The 18531-nt window shown below is 43.0% G+C and overlaps 1 protein-coding gene across 1 annotated transcript in view; it reads right to left on the minus strand.

The window, feature by feature from the left end:
- Positions 1–18531, minus strand: part of aldh1a3 (aldehyde dehydrogenase 1 family, member A3) — a 127176-nt gene that overhangs the window by 11269 nt on the left and 97376 nt on the right. Inside the window, exons 7-12 of the mRNA XM_063066521.1 lie at positions 16976–17089; positions 13697–13799; positions 12065–12249; positions 5490–5654; positions 5251–5408; positions 1457–1531 (exon numbers count right to left, since the gene is read on the minus strand). Coding sequence (XP_062922591.1) covers positions 1457–1531; positions 5251–5408; positions 5490–5654; positions 12065–12249; positions 13697–13799; positions 16976–17089 — 800 coding nt within the window. The remainder of the gene's footprint in view (positions 1–1456; positions 1532–5250; positions 5409–5489; positions 5655–12064; positions 12250–13696; positions 13800–16975; positions 17090–18531) is intronic.

Consider the following 18531-nt stretch of genomic DNA (forward strand, 5'->3'; position numbering starts at 1 on the left):
CACACTCCAGAACCAGCTATGTTTCTAACCAGGCTGCTCCTGTACAGTTGCAACACCAACATCTGCCTGACAAAGTGGAAAGCAGTCCACTATTTTGCCTTCACAAACAACAGGCCAGATCCAGTCATCTGAGTGTCACTAAGTAAAAATTCCCATAATAACCTACAAAGTGAAAGGCAAAGTTTATTTTTATCTGGCACTGTCTCACAATAACCTGCTCACCAATGCAAGTTTGAGTTTCTGCAGTCTTTATCCAGATGTGGAACTGGAGTGACTACCTGTGACATTAAGGCAGCATTCAAGTAGATGTGGTACTAAGATAACCCGGGAGTCTCAAAGGGAAAGCTCTCCAATTGTGGAGTCAAACACATCACATAAGGGAAGATGGCTGTGGTTTCTGGGAATCCATCATCCAGTCCAGGACCTCATCGCAGTAGAAGGAGTTTGTACGTACTCCCTGTGACCACGTGGGTTTCCTCCGGGTGCTCCGGTTTCCTCCCACAGACCAAGGACCTACCGGTTGGTAGGTTAATTGTTCATTGTAAATTATCCCGTGACTAGGCTAGGGTTAAATTGGGGATTGCTGGCCGGCACAGCTTGAAGTGCCAGGAAGGCCTATTCTGCACTGTATCTCAATCAATAGATAGATACATAAATAAGCCAGTGAGTAAATAAATAAATAATCAATCACTCCATCCTCAAGTACTACCTAGGTTCAACCATCTTCAGCTGCTTCACTAATGGCTTCCTTTCATTTTGAGAGGTGGGGATCTCGCCTGTTCCAGCAGTCTAATCTGTGAATGTACCAACTCATCGGACCCAAGAGACAAAGGCTACGGGAGTAAACCCAGACAGTAAATCCGGAGTGGAGCCCCAAAGACGGCTGGACGTGGCTGAACATCCTTCCAGCAGCTCCCGTGGCCTAGCTGGTGTCAAACATACTGCTTCATTTCCCTTTGGACTACTCAGGTGAGGCCGAGAGGGGGATCTTGATGACTGGGCATCTCAGGATCTCCATACCTTCTGCCCAGGCTTGAGGTGATGAGTGTCATCACCCATTGTCCTTTGAGACAGACGGTTGCCAACCACCACCAACTCATCATGTTTTAGGACACTATACTCCTGTTCCATTAGGATACCTGCTCTTTCCCTTACACTAGGGGTTCCCAACCTTCCTTAGCCATGGACACCAGGTTGGGAACCCCTGCCTTTCTGGCACAGGAGTTCTACACTCAGGTAAAGTGCATGGCTACTGTTATTTTGTTTGAGAACAAAAAGGCTCATTCAAAGACCAAAATCCAAAGAGAAGAGTAAAAGAAAGGAAGAGGGGTATCTGCCCTCAGATGTCTATAGTGAGAGAAGAAGTTTCAGTATATTCAGCACACCCTAACACTGGGAACAACTGACAACCACAGAACTGCAATTCAAACAAATACATAACGTGTTATGTTCTTACATTTCTCTTCCATTTCCAGACATCTTGAAGCCTCCAAAAGGTGCCTGAGCATGAAGGGCATTATAACAGTTAACCCTGTAAAAGAAAGTAAAAGTCACATTAAACCATTGCATCTCTCAGTCCTAGACAAATGGCCAGTGTGCACCAGGCATCTTCTCATTCTGCTGTGTCATGCCATCACCTGTAAGGGTGCTCAAAGTCATTGCTCAGACCTCAGCTGGCAAGGACCAGCAAGTTCACTCACAATGATCACACCAGGCTGGTGGTTAATGCTTTACTGTGTTTTATCTATCATGGGCAGATCATTTGACTCCTAGAGTTTGGGCAGGACTCAGAAATCAGAATTGGATTTAGTATCACTGACATTTGTCATAAAATTTGTTGTGACTTTTCCTTATAGAGGACAAAGGCATAAACTAAAACTAAATATATTAAAATAGTTCTGCAACAATTTTACGGTTAGGTAAAGATTGTGAAGTTGGAGCAATGTGTTAACAATGGTCTAGCTACTCACCTCTGAGATGGAAGAACACAGGTTCAAATCTTACTCCAGAAACCTGAATTGGACACTCCTGGTGCCTTACTACACTGTCAGATGACAGTCACAATTATGGATTTCTGAGGTTCTCTGGTACACCCTGCCCTTCCAAATTATGGACAATGAGATAGTGGATTTGTGACTCAAGTTCTTCACTGCCATGTTTTAGAATTTTAGTAGAAACCAGAGTACAGCCAGGAGCAGTGTGTACTGTGACTATCTTTAAGAAAGGAGACAAAATGGACTGCTGTAATATGGGGGACCCGCTTGCTGTCTCTCACGGGGAAAGTCATTACTCGGGTCCTCCTCAATTCCTCCCCATGACCAAATAGCTGCTCTCCATTTCATTGTGTGGATTCCACCCATCCCTGCCTTTGATGTTTCTCCTTCTAACATGATTGTGATAAATTTCTTAGGGTGTTTTGGGGTTAGCACATATGGCAAATAACTTTAGCCACCAATCTTCAAATCTGAATATGGACTGTACATTAAAATTAAAATGCAACTCTGAACCATAGGTTCCTAAACGCCATGAATCACAATTACTGGGAAGACCAAACAATGCTTATTAAAATGCATTTAGATGTCTGTGGTGTGGGTGTGAAGTGGGACGTGTGATGTTTGCATGTAGTTCAAAGGAAGCATTGTGGATGCATCGTAAATACAGAATTGGCCTTTGATCACTACATAAAATGCCCTGTAGTGTTGAGTCGAGCAGGCCTCTTCCTCCAAAAGGAGTGTCAATATGATGCCTGCTGTGTCTCATTTTGTTGAATAAAGAGACTACTTCCTATCCACCAGTGCTTCTCCCCAGTGACTTTGTTCACATGACAACAAGGTTCATGGTTCACAACAGACCCATTGCTCTGCAAACCAATGTCAAGTATGGTCATGCTATTGTCTCAACACTCTTTCAACCTTTCTTGTCTCCATCCCACAATCACTTCCAGACACTGGAGAGATGCACCAACACTGTCTCCTCTGATTTCTCCAAATCTACAGTCAGACGGCACTGAAAGAAGCTCTCCGGTCATCATTGTTAATGCTGTCAAGTATCCCTTTGCCAGCATTTGGTCCATAGCCTTCTATGCCTTGGTATTGAAGTTCTTGTTGAGATACTTTTTCCATGTTGTGAGTCCCTGCCTCTGTTAATTCCTTGGAACTGTGTTGCAGATTCCAACCACCCTCTGACTGAAAAATTTCTCCTCAGATCCTCTCTAAGCCTCTTATTCTCCACCCTAAATGCATTCTCCCTAACTTTTGTCACCACGGCTTTAGGAAAAGTTTCCTGCTATCTAATCTATCTAACTTCCCATACTTATATATACTTCTATTAGGTTCCACCTTGGCATCCTTTTCTCCAAGGAAAACCAGCCCAGTCTCTCCAGTGTCTCCTCAAAACTGAAACACACCATTCCTGGCAACATCCTGGTGAATCTTTGCAGCACAATCACATCCTTCCTGTAATGTGACAACCAAAACTGTAAGCATTGCTGCAACTGTGGTCTAGCCAATGTTGTGCCATAATTTCCATTGGCAAGATACATGAATGATCTTCAGTGATCTTCAGAATGACATTCCCAGTACTGATGTCCTGTTACACTCGACATTGTACAGACCATGTAGTTCACACGCCCAGCATCAGACTCCCAAAACAGACATGCAAAGTTTACCAGCTGGACACATGAAAGGAAACATGAGAGACTGCAGGTTCTGGATTCTGGAGAGGGAAAAAAGAAACAAACTGCTGGAGGAACTCGGTGGGATCAGCAGCATCTATAGAGAGAAATGGACAGTCAAAGAGTAGAGGGAGATAGCAAGTATAAAACGGTGTGGAGAAGGGGGGTGTGAAGCAAGAGTTGGCAAATGATAGGTGGATCCAGATGAAGATGAGATGGAGGAGTTAGAGTGATAGAGGGACTGGTGGTGATAGGTGGAGGCAACAAAGGACTCCAGATAATGGAATCTGGTAGGATAGTAAGGTGAACCATGAAAACAAATAAGAAAATTGGGAAGGGCTGATGGGAATAGGGTGAGGAGCCAGTGGGAGGAGTATGTGAATGATGGGCAGATGGTGTAAGTGGAGAAGGGGAAAGAAACAGTAGTAGGGTCTGTGTGGGTGTAGGAGGAAGTGAGTAACCTGGAAGAGAGGGGAAAGAGACAGAGGTTACCTGAAATTTAATAATTGAAATTTCATGTGGTCAGCTTGTAGACTACCCAGGTAGAACATGAGGTGTTATTCCTCTAACCTCAAAGGAAAGTATTCAATGATGCGCTGAAGCTTCTTTGAAGAAGAACAACGTTCCCATGGACTGGTGGGAATCTCAGTCCTGTGACCGGTCAGACTGGAGAAAGTCACTATGGGGATGCACTCGGAACGTTGAGTCTTTGCATCAGTAATCATCTGCCCAGTTACTCCAACACACACCTTGCCATCCGTGGTAGAGTCTGTCAGTCTCTCATTGTTCTCCACAACCGCTCAGGACTTGCAGATTGGAGGGGAAGCAAATCATTCTGGATCCCAGGGGACTGTTTAAGAAGGGTAAGCAAGAGAGGATCGGTGCAATCATCAGACTCTTAGCAGAGGGATACTATAATTTATCCCAGATGCCTGTCAGGACCCTAAACCTTTCAACTTTTTTCTCCATTGTAGGAAATTGTCTAATTTTCTTCAGGTGAGTTATGATTGCTATGATTGATCAATGGTTCAAACAGTGCATTTCTCATGCAATTCTCATCTTCCCTCTGGATTTTGTGTCATTGACCTTAAAACTTGAAATACAAAAGCACGTACCGTGATGCTGAGCACAGCTTCTCCCTGCTGTAATGAGACTATTGAAGGGTTCCCTATTACGGTAAGCTGGGCTCTTGATCTTTGAATCTACCCCATTATGAGTTTGCCCTTTGTTGTTTACCTACATTGCCCTTCCCTCATTCTTTATTCTGCATTGTTATCCTTGTATCTTATTCTACCCCAATGCACTGAGTAATGATCCGATCTGTATGAACAGAACACAAGACGAGCTTTTCACTGTATCTTGGTACATGTGAGAATAATAAAGCAATTCCAATTCCAAATTCAATTTCACTTTCATCTCTGATGTTCTTCTCCAACCTCTTCCTTTTAACAAATAATGAATCTGCAGCTCCCCGCTCTAAACATACTGCAGCCTCTGTTGTTGGAAACACCTCAGGGGGAAATAGTTATGAAACTGAAATGGTAATTCTAGATAAAATTGCTTAATTTGATATTTACCAGACAGTTCCAGATTGAAGTGCAGAAGCCACTGCCATTGCCCTGTCAATATTCCTGGTGAACACTCCCGCCGTCAGCCCAAATTCACTGCTGTTGGCTCTTCTAATCACTTCCTCTGTGCTTTTAAACTTCATTATTACTTGGACTGGTCCAAAGATCTGGATCACATGAAAGACATTGGTGACGTCTATGAGGTGCTAAACAACATTTTCATTCAATGCTTTGGCTTGTGAGAGTACCTCCTCCTTTGCGATACGCATGGTATCTGTCACTTCTGAGAAGACCGTGGGCTGAATGTAGTGGCCCTCATCACCAAAGGCACAGCCGCCAGATTCCAGTCTGGCTCCCTCTTTCTTGCCACTCTCGATAAGCTCCAGAATTTTGTTAAGCTGGTCTTGGTCGATCTACATGGATGGAGAGAAATGGTGATGATTATTGACTGCAGGCCCTGATGGTAGGGTTTAACCAGTACCATGGATGCTATATTTAGTTAAACCTGTCTGAAAAACCAACAGTCAAGAGAGGGACGTATCTTCTGTTCGCACATTGATAGTCTAATGTGGTAGAACAGGTCCTGGTTCCCTCAGGCATCATCTTGTCATCACTCTGCACATAAGTGAACTAGAGGGCTTAAGTGGCTGAAAGCCCGATCTGTTGTGGCTGCTCGATTTCGGGACCCATGCATCAAAGAAGCTCCCTCTACAGGGATCATGCATGGATCTAGGCTTTCCTCAATCACATGCAATCCTTGCGAAATCGCATGTTATTGTTATAAGATTCGAATCTGAGCACACAATTGCATCTTATTGTCGGCAGCAGACTCCAGCTTCAGGCTGTCCCATCTTAAGACATGATTTCATTCCCAGTCCCCTATTGAGTTTCATGGATGGTACTACGAAACCTTTCACAACCGGTCTCCTTAAGGGTGTGGTGATGTGTTACTGTACCAGTAACTTGACAAAGTGATTTAACCATGGAATCCATTCAGTTTATGTGCAATTATTTCAGGAGACGCCAGAAACTCATTTATACTACATTACCTTATTTAAGGAATCAGATTAATGCTCCTTAACTCCTTCCCTGCCCTCTCTGAAATTCTTCCTTGAATTTTACAAGGAATGGTTTAATTTATTCCTTCTAAAGTACACGAGAATTCAAAATCTTCTCTTGTTTAGGTAACCCTTTAAGGCAGGGGTGTCAAACTACCGGCCCGCGAAGGGGTCCAATCTGGCCCACGGGATGATCTGGGGGGAAAAGATGTATTCACGACCATTTGTTATGTATCTGTATGGCAGCCGCTCTCTCTCCCACCGCTGTCTGTGCCGCCGGCTGCGTCGCCAGCTTGTTGTGTGTACTTAGAAAACAATAGGCGGCAGTTAACCACCTGCTGTGCGTAAGCACCTACCACCCTGCACTAAAGACCACCAGGGCCCCACTTCCGTCGTCAGACACAGTATAAACACACAGAGTACTCGGGTAAGTAACACCTGTAGTAAGGCTGAGACTGTTTGCTGCTGTGGTTCAAAATGCTTTCCAAGAAAAGTTGAGAGACTCATGATGGAGCTGTCAAGGCTAGCTGTATTATTGCCAACAAAATAGCTACTGCGTCGAAGCCACACTCAGAGGGGGAATTCATCAAAGCATGCACGCTGACGGCGGCTGAGCTGGTGTGCCATGAGAAGAGACAGGCTTTTGGTAATATCAGCTTGTCAAGAGATACTGTGGCAGAGAGAATTGGGCACCTTGCAGGAGATTTGAACAGTCAACTCATTTATTGCCTTCTCTATTACAATTGATAGAGCACCGACGTGACTGGTGTAGCTCAATTGGGAATATTTATTCGTGGTGTTGATGCATCTTTGACCGTCACCGAGGAGTTTGTGGAGATGGTGCCCATGACAAACACCACAATGGTGAACAACGTTTTCTCCAGCCTCGTTGAGGCCTTGGACAGACTGGGGATTGACTGGAGTTACGCTATCAGCGTGGCAACAGATGGAGCACCGTCCATGGTTGGGAAAAAGGCAGGTGTTGTTGTGAAACTCAGAGAGAAAGTTCAGACAGAGAATCCGGAAACGGTTAATTTTGAATCAAAACGGTTAATTTTATCAGAGCCGAGGGACTCAATCATCGGCAATTTGACACTCTTTTGTCTGACAGTAATATTGGACACGGCCTACCCTACCACACTGAAGTCCGCTGGTTGAGCAGAGAGGTTGTGCTCAAACGTTTTTTCAATTACGTGCGGAAATTGGGCTATTCATGAACGAGAAAGGGAAGCCAGTGGCAGAGTTAAATGACCTAGACTGGCTTCATGATCTTGCATTTTTGGTCGATATAACAGAGCACTTAAATGTGCTTAATGTTAACATGCAAGACCGCAACAAACTCGTTACGGAATACTACGACAGCATTCGTGCCTTTCAAATTAAATTAGGCCTGTGGGAGATGCAGCTACCCCGGAGCAACCCAGCTCATTTCCCCTCTTTGCAGTCTGTGCGTGTTGCTCATGGGAATAATGACAACATGGACAGGGACAAGGACAAAATATCACGGCTGAAGAGTGAGTTTCAGAATCGTTTCCAAGTCTTCACTCATCTCGAGAAGGAATTCTCACTATTTCGCTTGCCGTTTGCCGTCAACGCAGCATCAGATGTGCCAGAGGAACTCCAAATGGAACTAATTGAAATTCAGTGTAACTCGGCTTTGAAATATAAATTTGAGACTGTGGGTCTGGACTCATTCTACAAATACCTGGGACCAATGTGCCCCAGGATGACAGACTTTGCCTCAAAGATCCCTTTGCATGTTCGGGACAACATATCTCTGTGAGCAGGCATTCTCCATAATGAACATTAACAAATCCAAACTGCACTCACAGCTGACACACAGACATCTAAGTGACATTATGAAAATCACAACTGCCCAGAAACTGGTCCCTGATGTTGACAGGCTGGTTAAAGCCAAGAGATGTCAGGTGTCTGGAAGCAGCAAGTGAAAAATGAGTGACACTGTTTAATGCACTGCGACATGTAAGCAAAATGCACTATGAAATATTGAGTGTCATAATATTGTGATTCATTCATTTTCTGACTATTCTATTATTGTAAATGTGATCACTTCAATAAAAATTAGAGGCTAACTGTGTTCATTGTCTGAACTTGATTGCTGGAAGCAGGCTAATAAAAATTAGGTGCAGTTGTGTAGCCTACATTTACAATTTGTTTCACGTTTGTGTCTGCTAATGTTTGATTTCAAATGGTCTATTAATGGAAAGGGTATGGCTCCCAAAACAATCTTAGCCAAATAGCAGCGTTTTTTCTCTCTCTCATCACAACTTTCTTGTAGTCTATGACTGTGAGTTAATATCAATCATAAAAATAATGCTTGCTAGGCAATCTTCTTCAAAGGAAACAAAATTCGTAAAGTGAAACACTTTGTAGTTATAGCAGAGACTGAGACACATGAGAGCAGGTTGAAAAAACGAAGGCAGCGAAAGCTGTGGGATCACACGCGCACGACTGATCCGGTCCGCATGAAGTTGCATTTTGACCAATCTGGCCCGTGACCTAAAATGAGTTTGACACCCCTGCTTTAAGGTATTGTATTCATGCAATATGATTATGGAAGTTTTATATGTTACATCTCATCTACATAAAAGTGGCATAGACAATTGGCAAATTGGTTGATGAAACACGCATGCCAACACTACGCAAGCCATCATCTTGACCTTGGGCAATGGTATAAACTGGGATAATTGACTGTTGAACATCCTAGCAAATTGACAGACCTCAGTAAGTGAAGGTGATGTTCCTGAAGTTCCCAGGTGGAGAGAGAATATGAAGTTCAGACAATATCTCATCGTGAGAAATTTTAAAGGTCTATTCCTGATTTACATGGCAAATTTACCCTCTCTGCCTCAGCTAACCTACCCCTGTCCTGTCTGAATTCTTCAGCATTCCAACCTGATAACTTTTACTTAATCCAAACCAATTTTGTAATTCAAACAAAGATTTTTTTTTGAGATAGAAGCTCACCCTTGCTCTCTGCAACATGACCACTGTCCCCGAGCATTTACATCATCCCATTCTGTTTCTAGTCTTCACTACAGCCTCTCAATTTCCAGATCCTTCCTTCTCCCCCACCTCACTGTACCTGCTTCTCCTCTGGTAGCTCACGTACAGTGCAAGTGCTGATTAATGACAAAATTACGTGGGGTAGAGATAGGATGAATACTGGCAGGGTTTAATGCCCCAGGTTAGCTGAGACTCAAACTACAGGTCATAAATTTAGGGTGAAAGGGGAAATATTGAAGGGGAATGAGTATATAGATATACGAGGGGTGATTGATAAGTTTGTGGCCTAAGGTAGAAGGAGTCAATTTTAGAAAACCTAGCACATTTATTTTTCAACATAGTCCCCTCCAACATGTACACGCTTAGTCCAGCGGTCGTGGAGCATACGGATCCCTTCTTTGTAGAAGCGGTCCACAGCAGGGGTGATTGATAAGTTCGTGGCCTACGGTAGAAGGAGAAGAGTTATACAGCTCTCATTACATGCATGTGCAGTTCAACTCTTTGAGTGAAAATGCAGAAAATTTGAAGTTAATAGCTCATCTCCTTCTACCTTAGGCCACAAATTTATCAATCACCCCTGCTGTGGACCACTTCTGGAGGTCCAAGACGCTGACTTCTACAAAGAAGGGATCCGTATGCTCCACGACCGCTGGACTAAGGTGTAAATGTAGGAAAAATAAATGTGCTGGGTTTTCTAAGATTGACTCCTTCTACCTTAGGCCACGAACTTATCAATTACCCCTCGTATATACGCCTGAACGCAGCACAATTTACAATGACCAATTAACCTACTAATTAGTCTTTGGACTGTGGGCAGAAACCAGAGCACCCAGAGGAAACCGACACAATCACGGGAAGAACGTACAAACTCCTTTCAGGCAGTGCAGGACTTGAATGCCCCAAGCTGTAAGTGTCACACTAACCACTATGCTCCCTTGGCGCCCACACCTGAGGGGAAACATCTTCACTCAGCAGTCATGGGAGTGTGCGATGAGCTGCCAGTGGAAGTGGTAGATGTGAGTTCAGCTGTAACATTTGAGACAACTTTTGATAGCTACGTGGATGGGAGAGGTATAGAGGGCTATGGTCTGGACCAAGGTCATCGGGACTAGGTAGAAGATCGGGCTGGCACAGACTAGCTGGGCTGAAGGCCCTGTTTCTGTGCGGTGGTGTTCTATGACTACATAGGATTCTAAGGCTCTGGAAGGTTTTCTATTCGGTAAAGAGAGTGGGATTGAAGAACAGCTATCCTCAGTGGAAGAGTGCTGTCCCACAAGAACCAGTGATGGAGTATCTAGTGCCAGTCACATAGAGAGCTGCACATATAATAAAATGTGCAGATAATAGGCAAGTGAGGCTCAGCACAGTTAGCTACATTATGGAAGCAAGAAGGTAGTGCTAACACTCCACATAGAAAGTGCGAGTGGTAGGGCAGACAGGTAACCTGATTGATAGCTTGAAAATTATGAAGGATTTTGATGGCATGGACCCTGAGAAAATGTTCATACTGTGGGGAAGAGGCTGTCAACATAGCTGTCCAGGAAACCAAAAGGAACTTCCTTGTGCAGGAACAGGGAGAATATGAACACACTAACACACAGTGTGATGATTGTGAACAGTGTTGATACATTAAAGGGGAGCTGAACAAACACAAGGGAGATAGGAACAGAGGATCTCGCAGATAGATTTAACTGAGGAAATATTGGAGAATATTCAAGTAGATTTTCAGCATGGACATGAAGTGATTAGGCTGAATAACGTTCTTCTGGGCCTACCCTACATATACTCAAAGCAATCCTATGTAAAGTGGTATTTCACAAGGGTCTACTGTTGTCCACAATCCTCATTAGTGAGGCAGACTTTGAAATCAAAAGCACTACGTATAAATTTGAGGGTGACACCAAATTTGGATATGGCAGTGAGGTCAGGTTGGGGAGAATCAGCCCTGAGGTGAATCATAGCAAATTATAGGTATTCCCCAGTACATCTTGTAAAGGAAAACTTTGTATTGCAAAACAAACAGGTGAAATGCATAATTTAGTAACACTGTATTCATTTGTTTGTAAAGTGATACATTGTTTGATGCAATGAAAACCAGTTTGTAGATTGAGTTCAGTTGCTCCATAGAATCGACGACTGTATAATAAAAATGTGTGAGGAGAGTGTCCATAAATAGAAGGGCTGCTGCACATTAATACATTTGAAATGGACATTTAATTGGCAAACAAATTAAAGATATGAAGTATTACATTAGGAAAATGGGGCAGTAAAGTGAAAGGATCCCAGATACAGATGACTTATGCAGATTTTGAAAGCAATAAAAGCAACCCAAGAACTATGTCTTTCTAGTAGGAAAACTGCTGCGAGTAAAAGTTTTAATAAACGTGGCATTGAATCTGACTTAGACCATGTGCAGCCCTGCTTGCTATATTGACAAATGGATAAAGAGGTAGAGACAAGGCTAAAATGTGAAGTCATAACTGTTGGGGAAGGATGAAACAGCTGGGCTTTTCGTTTGAATAGAGGAAGCTCTGCAGAGATCTGCAGAGCCCCAATTTCTGAATGATTTTGCTAAATTAGACAGAGGGAAAGAAATTTCTAAATGAGGCAAAGGAGGCAAAGAGCAAAACTAAAGGTCACCCATCACATACATAAAACAAAGCTAAAAATTCAACTGGGATTTCTTTCTCCAGAGATCAGTGGGAATGTGATCCTAGGTCCTGGCAGCTTCCTCTCACCTGAGGTCCTTGTTCTGTTTTTGGATCGAAAGGGTTGCCCACCACTCGCCTTTTGACTCTTTCCACACTGCGACGCACAAACTCCTCGTACACCTTCTCCTCCACGAATATTCGAGCGGCGGCAGTGCAGCACTGGCCTTGGTTAAAGAAGGCCCCCTGTGAGGCGCAGTCGACAGCCAGGCCCACTGAGGAGGAAACAAAATCTTTAAGCATTTCTAGCTTCTCTTAAAGAAACAAAGCTGCATCCCAGGACCTTCCTCTTCACTCCACCCCCAGTGATGTGCAGAAACGGCGGCAGAGTTCTGGCAGTGATCCTGGACCGTACACCCTTCAGTGGAACCTCCGTACTGGGTGATGGTATTGGGGCCAAGACTCTTGGTCTGAGCAGCGTAGTGGGCTTTGGTCAGTCATTGTGGGCAGGGTTCCGGGTCTGTGCCACTTGCTTTGTGCCACAACAGTGAGTGTTCATCAGGAAATGTTCCCAAGATGTTTCCTGATACATTGTGGGTATGTTGGGGCCATTCCACTAGGTTTAAAAGCAATAAAATTGCAGATCAGCCAGCATCGACAGAAAAAGAAATAATTGATTTTTCATCAGAACTGAGGATGAGAGAAGAAAGCAAGTTTGTTTTCAGTGGCAGAGAAGGTGGGGAGGGTGAAGGAATGATAGAACAAGGGGAATACCTTTGGTAGGGTGAGACCCAGGGTATTAGGTTATGGTTAGGATCATATTCTCTCTCTAATGCTGTTAGTAACAAGACTGAGGCAAGTCCAGCAGGCCAGAAAATATGAACAGTAAAAAATAAAAACTAAGCCAAAATGGTGAAGGACAGTTCATAAACAGACAGAAAAGTGAGAAACTTCCCCCCGGTTCAGAAGACAGCAATGTCCCAGACAGAAAATAAGTTGCTATTCCTCAAACTCTGTTCCTCATTGTGACAGTGCAGGAGGCCACAGACAGAAAGGTCAGAGTGGCTGTAGAACAGGGAACAAAAGTGGCAAGCTGACAAACATCTCTGTGCTTTAAATTCGAGTGTTCTATAAATGGATCACCCACTCTGGGCTTGGCTTCTCCAACACAGAGGCGGACATGTAGCGAACACCGAACGGGTTACGTTAGACTGGGAGAAGTGCAAGTGAATCACTGCTTCCCGTGTAAAGAGTATTTAGTGAGGGGGAAGAGGTGATGTTGAAGGACAGATGTTTCACTTCCTGCCTTTGCACAGGGAAATACTGTAAGATGGGCAGTGGCTAGTGTGGAGCAGGTGGTCATGAAGGGAATGGTCTCTTCAAAATCCTGGAAGTGGACGTGAATATGTATCTGGAGGTGAAATCTTGTTTGAACTGATGGAAATTCAAAGTATAATCAATTGTTCAACCAGTTTTCTCTCTTTTCCAATTTTTATGTCTCCTTTGCTGATCACCTAGAAGTGATTCCATCAGAAAATTCAACAGCATTTAGAGATTAATATGCTTAACTGCTGCGGACAGTTATCTGAGACTGAGAAGTTCAAAGATACAAAACACTTCTAGTTTTCGTTGAACTGAACGCAGTTGGATTCTAGCAGGAGGGCTGTTTTATGAAATGGCAACTTGTGAAATTCATGAAAACAGAAAAAGAAGTTCTCTTACGATCGGAATCTGCAAAGACAATGAAGGGATTCTTGCCCCCAAGCTCCAGGGTCACCCTCTTTAGGTTACTTTTCGAGGCAGCTTCCATGATGGACTTTCCCACCTGTCAGGACAGGAAAGAAAGAAAACAAGTGGGTCCCAGGAAATACATGGACAAACAACACTTCTCACTCAGATAGGATCCTCTCTTCTGAGATTTGAAAATCAACAACCTTTAATTTGGTGGTAATATATTCTCATTTTACACCCTAGTACTGATCCAATACTGTGTTTGCCATTGTCAATCCCAGAACTCCAGTAATACCCCAATCATATCATACTGACTATACAAAGACTGTGCCAATAACATCCATTATACAGGGCAACACAATATTTCCTAATAAAAGTTTTTCACTGTATACCTCACTAACCTGAGTATTATCCTAATAATAGGTCCCTACTAAATATCCTCATAATCTAATTTGATATACTATGCCCTAATAATATATTCTCACTGTACATCCCACTTAGATGCCAATGGTGGTATAGTGGTTAACACAACACTTCACAATACATGCAACCCGGGTCCAATTCCCGCCACCGCCTGTAAGGAGTCTGTACGTTCTCCCCGTGACCACGTGGGTTTCCTCTGCGTGCTCCGGTTTCCTCTCACAGTCCAAAGACAAGTCCGGTTGGTAGGTTAATTGGTCATTGTAAATTGTCCCGTGATTAGGCTGGGGTTAAACTGGGGGAATGGTGGACGGTGTGGCTCGAAAGGCTGGAAGGGCCTATTCTGTCATATCTCAGTAAGATAAAATAAAATCAATGCCTACTATACATTCCAGTAAATATAGAGTATTCCATGAAATCCACTACTGTATCTCAACATACTTCCACTGTACCTCCACCAACTACACTGCTCTATCCCAACAACATATTTCCACTCCACTGCTGATTCCATTTATGCTTGTGTCGCCACAATATACATGTAAAACCTATTAATGTCAGCAGTGTCTCCCAGTAACACATGCTCACTGTACATCCCAGAAATTCCAATACCTACTGAATAAGATTTTTCCTCTTTTCATCTCTCTCGCCCGATGACTATCCAGATAATATATTTTCATTGTACATAATGCAACTCCCATGTTGTTCCTCTCCGTGCCTCATGCTGCCTCGGGCGGTGACCTTACAGTTTCTTTGGCATTTTGTTTTTTTTTTACAAGTTGCTAGCTCAACGCTCAACACCGCACAGATGGAAAGCATGCAAGGAACCGACCAGATTTGAACCCAGAATCATTCAGCTTGAAGCCCAGCACAGATGACATTACACCACTGGTCTGTATGCTACCTCAATAATACATTTTCACTGTATACTCCAAGAAACACAACACCTTCTCTGGGATTTCTGTATTATTTCAGAAATTCTCTTTCATTAGCACTACACTTTGACAACATCATCCAAATTACCTCAACAAATAATATACTCTTTCTGTATGTCCTTTAACTACTACATTGTTTTGCAGTGAAAAATTCCTATTGTTTATCCTGTTATTCCAGGACTACATCCTAGGATTGTACTTCTCCTTACATTGCACTGAATGATGTGGAGGCTAGACCTGGTTCCCCAAGTTCTGTCTGGAATCCTTGGGAGAGCATTGGTTCTTGGTTGAACCTGGTTGCCTACTCTTCTTTTCCTGCAGGTTCCCCGCGTGATTTGTTACTTCACTAACCACAACCGCCAGGAACACGACAACACCCGTGACCTTGGATCTCAGCCCAAAGCTGCAGCCAAGGGATTCTGTTTCAGGCTAAAATACAATTCCCTGCAGTTAAAATTGGACTGGGTTTCCTGAGGGAATTTACTGTTCAAGGTGCAACTTGAACAGTTTTTGTAAGTTGCTGGAAAAAGCCTTTGAATCAATACATTTAACACACAATGTAAAAATATACTCTGCACTGAAAAACAATGGTTACTTCCGATTTTAAAGAATAATAACTGCTGCAATGTTTTTATTCCAGATAACTAACAGTTAGTTTTAAAACTTATGCAGAATTGAATTCTTGTTTTTCAGATATACCAATCATTTTTTCTGAGTAATTTTTTTTAGATTATGAGGACACGCAGTCCTCTTTTATTGTCATTTAGTAATGCATTTAATTGTATTTTTATTTATTTATGTAATGGATCTGAGCACTGCTGACTTGGCCAGGATTTAGTGCCCATCTCTGATCATTCTTGACAAGGTGAGGCACATTCTTGAACAACTACTGTCCTTGTGGTGAAACTACTCCAAAAGTGCTGTCGCAGGAAGTTCCATTAACGACATTTTTTTAGGCCAATGCGCCAGGTGCCTTGGAGGGGAACCTGCAGGTGATGGTTTTCCTATATACCTGTTGTTGGTTAAAGATAATGGATTTGTTCCTATTCAGTATATTGTACCTGTTGGTGGTTAAAGATAATGGATTTGGTCCAATACAGTATATTGTACCTGTTGGTGGTTAAAGATTATGGATTTGGTCCAATACAGTATATTGTACCTGTTGTTGGTTAAAGATTATGGATTTGGTCCTATATATCACTTGTCAGTGATTAAAGATTATGGACTTGTGAGGTGCTGTTAGACTAGCCAGGGTAAGTAATTCTAGTGCATGTTGTGGAATCTAATGAAGCACAGTGCTTTGATAGTTAGGGTATAGGAGCCATGGATGGATTGCTAGTCAAAGTGGCTGCTTTCTCCTAAGTGGTTTTGAGGTTCTTATAGGCTATTAGACTGTTACTTTCACTTAAGTTTTATCCATGGGTATCCTTGTGTTTTTAAATTACTATGAGGCTTCCTGAAGGCCTGGGAATGGCTGTAATTAACAGAAGCTGACTTTGGTGATGTATTCGAACAGGTGTATAGCACATTATGGGTGGGACCAACTTTCACCATGTTGCTTATCAAGGAGTCACAAAGGATATGGAGATGGGCAGAATTTGAGCAGACCTCCTTAGTTTGTACTTGGTTACACAATTTCATACAAGTTGAGCTGAAAATCCAGTGTTGTCTCCAGGCCTGGCTACCTGTTGCCAGGTGCATGACCCAACATCAAAGTGTGACCAATTGTGCCATGGTTTTCCCACCGGCTAACCTTGCCTTGCAAATCACCTGCCCACAAGTGTCTCTGATCCTGATCCTGTCCACACCACAGGTACATTCGACTGCGACAAAATGAACCTTCACCTTCAGCATGTTCTTGTTACAACAGCGTCGGTATGTTTGAACACATTGCCGGAATTGTATTGGGATGTCATACCTCAGTAGAACCAGTGAACGCCACTTTGTCAATGTCCTTGTGGCAGGCTATAGCAGCCCCCGCAGTGGGACCATACCCTGGGATGATATTCACCACACCAGGAGGGAATGGAACCTGAAATTAATGAATAGATTTGCACATTAACCGACTGAAATATCCAAAAACCTCTGCCCTCTAAAACTAGGCTGCAAATTTGACATTGGCCACGAACATTAGTTCATCCACACAACGGTCGTGACTTTCCAACGAGGACACATAAGTTACAGATGAGTGGCTCTCCACCACTAACATGGAGTGGGCTGGTTAGCTCAATAAATACGGTAAATTGTCAGTGTGGGGTAGATCGCTAGGAGAGTCAGTGGAGAGTGCTGGAGTGGTCAGGATGAACACCTGGCATGGAGGTTGCTCGTCTGATGGTACAGATGGGAGGAACGGGGAGCCGAGCAAAGACTAGGTCATGATGTTGCCTCAAGGAGATCTACCTGCAGCAGACTTCAGAACCTGAATCTGGCGAGGCAGATCTGCTAGTAGTGATCTCTTGGAGGTGGTGTTAGATGTTATTGCACAGGGTGCCATTGTACTTGTTCAGTCCTCTTTTGTGTACAGGTGTCAGAAGAAAAATCATCAATTTAGTGGAACTTGTGGTTAGTCTATGTTTTCCATTATAGTTGAGTTCACACTGATATTGACTTGGACAGTTCATAAAAATGTTACATTACATTGGGGAAATTTATTCTTATTTTTACCATATTCACAATACAAAAACAATTTTGCTTTAATCTCTGAATCTTCACTCACATCACAACATGCTGCCTCACAATTCCAGTTACCAAGTCTCAACTCCAGTAACCCTTATGTACTGTCTGTGTGCTGTCTCCACATTCTACCTGTGACAATTAGGGAGCTTAAGGTAAAGGAACCTTGGGGAGACAGTGATCATAATATGATTGAATTCACCCTGGAGAAGGAGAAGATAAACTCAGATGTATCAGTATTACAGTGGAGGAAATGGAATTACAGAGGTACGAAAGAGGAGCTGGCCAAAGCTGATTGGAAGGGAACACAAACAGAGATGATGGCAGAACTGCAATAGGTGGAGTATGAATTGAATTGACTTTATTACCTACATCCTTCATATACATGAGGAGTAAAACTCTTTACGTTACGCCTCCATCTAAATGGGGCAATTTAGAAGGCGCAAGATAGATACATACCAAAGATGAAGTATTCTAAAGAGAGGAAGAGGCAACTGTGGCTGACAAGAGAAGTCAAAGACAGTGTAAAAGGAAAAGAGAGGGCATATACCAGGGACGGCCAACCCATGGCACATGTGCCAAAAGTGGCGCATTGGATGATTAGAAGTGGCGCATTGCACCCCAGTGATAATAATAAAAAAGTAAGCCTACTCATACAAAAAGTATTAACCAAAAACCGATTTGTAGAAAAAAAAATCCATAACAGGAACTCAAGTAGCTTAGAGCTAGAAATGGGTTTTATTGAGAATAAATCTAAAACTTAACAATTATTTTTAGCAATTTTATTATTTTGTGCACATC

Source organism: Mobula hypostoma, chromosome 13, assembly GCF_963921235.1.
Source record: "Mobula hypostoma chromosome 13, sMobHyp1.1, whole genome shotgun sequence".
Lineage (NCBI taxonomy): Eukaryota > Metazoa > Chordata > Chondrichthyes > Myliobatiformes > Myliobatidae > Mobula > Mobula hypostoma.